Below are 2040 nucleotides of genomic sequence, written 5' to 3'. Positions count from 1 at the left end.
GCTGAGTAAGGAAAGACAACAATGGCTAGAAGCCAGCGCTCTGCACTCCAACACGACTATATTGAGGCAGAAGTGGTATTTCCTGCGCTCCAGACCCCAGACCGGCTTGGCATTATTACAATAGTATGTGCCAGTAAAAAGAAAAATAAAACAGAGTAAGTTTTTCTTTTCAATTCTTCCTGATGTTCTAGGGATGCATTGCCAATGTTCTTTACTCGACACATTTATTAAGGTCTTCTCTCCAAAATGCAGGGTACTGTTAATGCATGCTCTCGACTGGTCTATGTAAATATGTTTGTTCGTGTTCAAGAACTAGATTTTAATTATTTTTTTATGGAATTCTGTTAGTTTTCCTGTCTTAAGAATATAATTTCTCACTTCCTCTCCTAGAAAGGTTGGTATCCTGGAACCAGAGCATTTGTAACTGTGTTAGTGAACTGCCAATAAATAAATGGAACCACACGCTCTGGTCCATCGGGACTCTGTATGTTCTCCTTGAAACTTTTGTTTACATTTCACAGAAACTGTTTGTATTATGGTTAGAAATACGAGGGTTACAACAAGATGATCTTTGGGTCACCAAGAAGCACCGTCAAACTGAAACAATTTTAGAACCACCACGCATCCATCTGGAAACACAGCTATTAAAAAGGAAACCAAAACGCCCATCTTTGTAAACAGGATTTATGCATTGTGCATATACACTGGTTTACGAGGCTGTCATACTGCAGGAGACGTTCATTACACCCTTGGCAAACTCTGGATTAGAAACACAGAAGACCTGAAATTATTTCAGACCATTTTCTCACTCTATGCACTATACGTTGCCACCCAGTCACACAATATTTACACAGAAAACCAAACCCAAGTACCTTTAAAAGGTGTGGTTATCCCATGTGAACACTGTTATGGGACGCCAATAAAATATTCTAATATTTAATAGGGTACAAACCATGACGTACTGGTCAGCACAGAAAAAGTCAAGGTTTTTTTGAGCCAGCTCACAGTGGTTAAGTCTGGTATCATCAGTTTGGACACTTTGCCTCTACACTAGCTGGTCTCTCCCTGCAGATTTCTCCCAACGCCTTATCTGAATCTTTCTGGAAGATGTCAAAATTGCTACAATTGCTACATCAGGAGAATCAGCCAAAATGCCGCTTTACATCAAAACAGTATGGGAAGGTTCAACAATGGTGTGTGCCTTCGAACGTAACTGAAATCCTAGTGTTTTATCCCCCCGCTTCAAACGCTTTAGGAAAAATGTGTTTCCTCAACATCTGAAAAATACGGCCGGCTTCCTTAACAGATGTGCCAAGGGGGTTGCTGACGTCAAATCTAGACTTAAAACATCGTACCTTGCAGGAAAAGAACCTCCACGGCAGGATGCTTCCAGGTGGCACAGTCCTGTGTGTGCGTGTGCGTCCCGAACAGTCCAGGATGTGCCACTTTGGGGTATCTATTTTACTAGAAGGGCCCGTTGTTTGAAGATGGTTTTGCTTAGAGTAGCATTTGACACTGAAGATCCGGCTTTGGAGAAGACTTTGCAGTCCAGCACATGCCCTCCTGACCTTCATTTCTTGCTAGTCACCCTGAAATTTCTGAAAATGCCGAACCACTGATCATGCGTGCTGTGAATGGTGACAGTGAAACATACACCACACAAACTGCAGGCAGAACGTCCTCTCTGTCGAAGAGCTGAGTCATGAGGCACATCAGGAGAGAAGAAACAGTAAAATTTGAGCAGTTTCTTAACAACTGGTACACACAGCTCAGCCTTCGTACTGAGCTGCCTCGTTACTCCCTGGTTCTGGCACCTGGAAGTTCAGTGAAACTGTCGATGAACAGGAAGGGGCAACTCTGCGTGTTTAAGTGCTGAAGAACCAAACACCAGCAAGGTTCTGGAAGTCCCCCCCCACCCCTTATCAGTCACATATAACAGTAACATCACTTGATCTCAAGAGGGTAACTCTGACAGCAAGAGCCGAGCCCCCTCCCAGGACAACCGACAGGTCTGCAGCTCCGCGGGGAGGGGGTGGAAGC

General features: G+C 43.9%; 1 protein-coding gene across 1 annotated transcript in view; it reads right to left on the bottom strand.

The window, feature by feature from the left end:
• PREPL (prolyl endopeptidase-like) overlaps nucleotides 1–1574 on the bottom strand; it is a 13670-nt gene extending 12096 nt beyond the window's left edge. The window contains exon 1 of the mRNA XM_010134697.1: nucleotides 1356–1574. Within this exon, the coding sequence (XP_010132999.1) occupies nucleotides 1356–1574 (219 nt within the window). The remainder of the gene's footprint in view (nucleotides 1–1355) is intronic.
• Nucleotides 1575–2040: the final 466 nt, after the last annotated feature.

This window comes from Buceros rhinoceros, unplaced genomic scaffold, assembly GCF_000710305.1.
Source record: "Buceros rhinoceros silvestris isolate BGI_N320 unplaced genomic scaffold, ASM71030v1 scaffold22034, whole genome shotgun sequence".
NCBI classification, from domain to species: domain Eukaryota; kingdom Metazoa; phylum Chordata; class Aves; order Bucerotiformes; family Bucerotidae; genus Buceros; species Buceros rhinoceros.
Note: the sequence above shows the minus strand (reverse complement) of the source record. Positions and strands in the feature narration are given on the sequence as shown.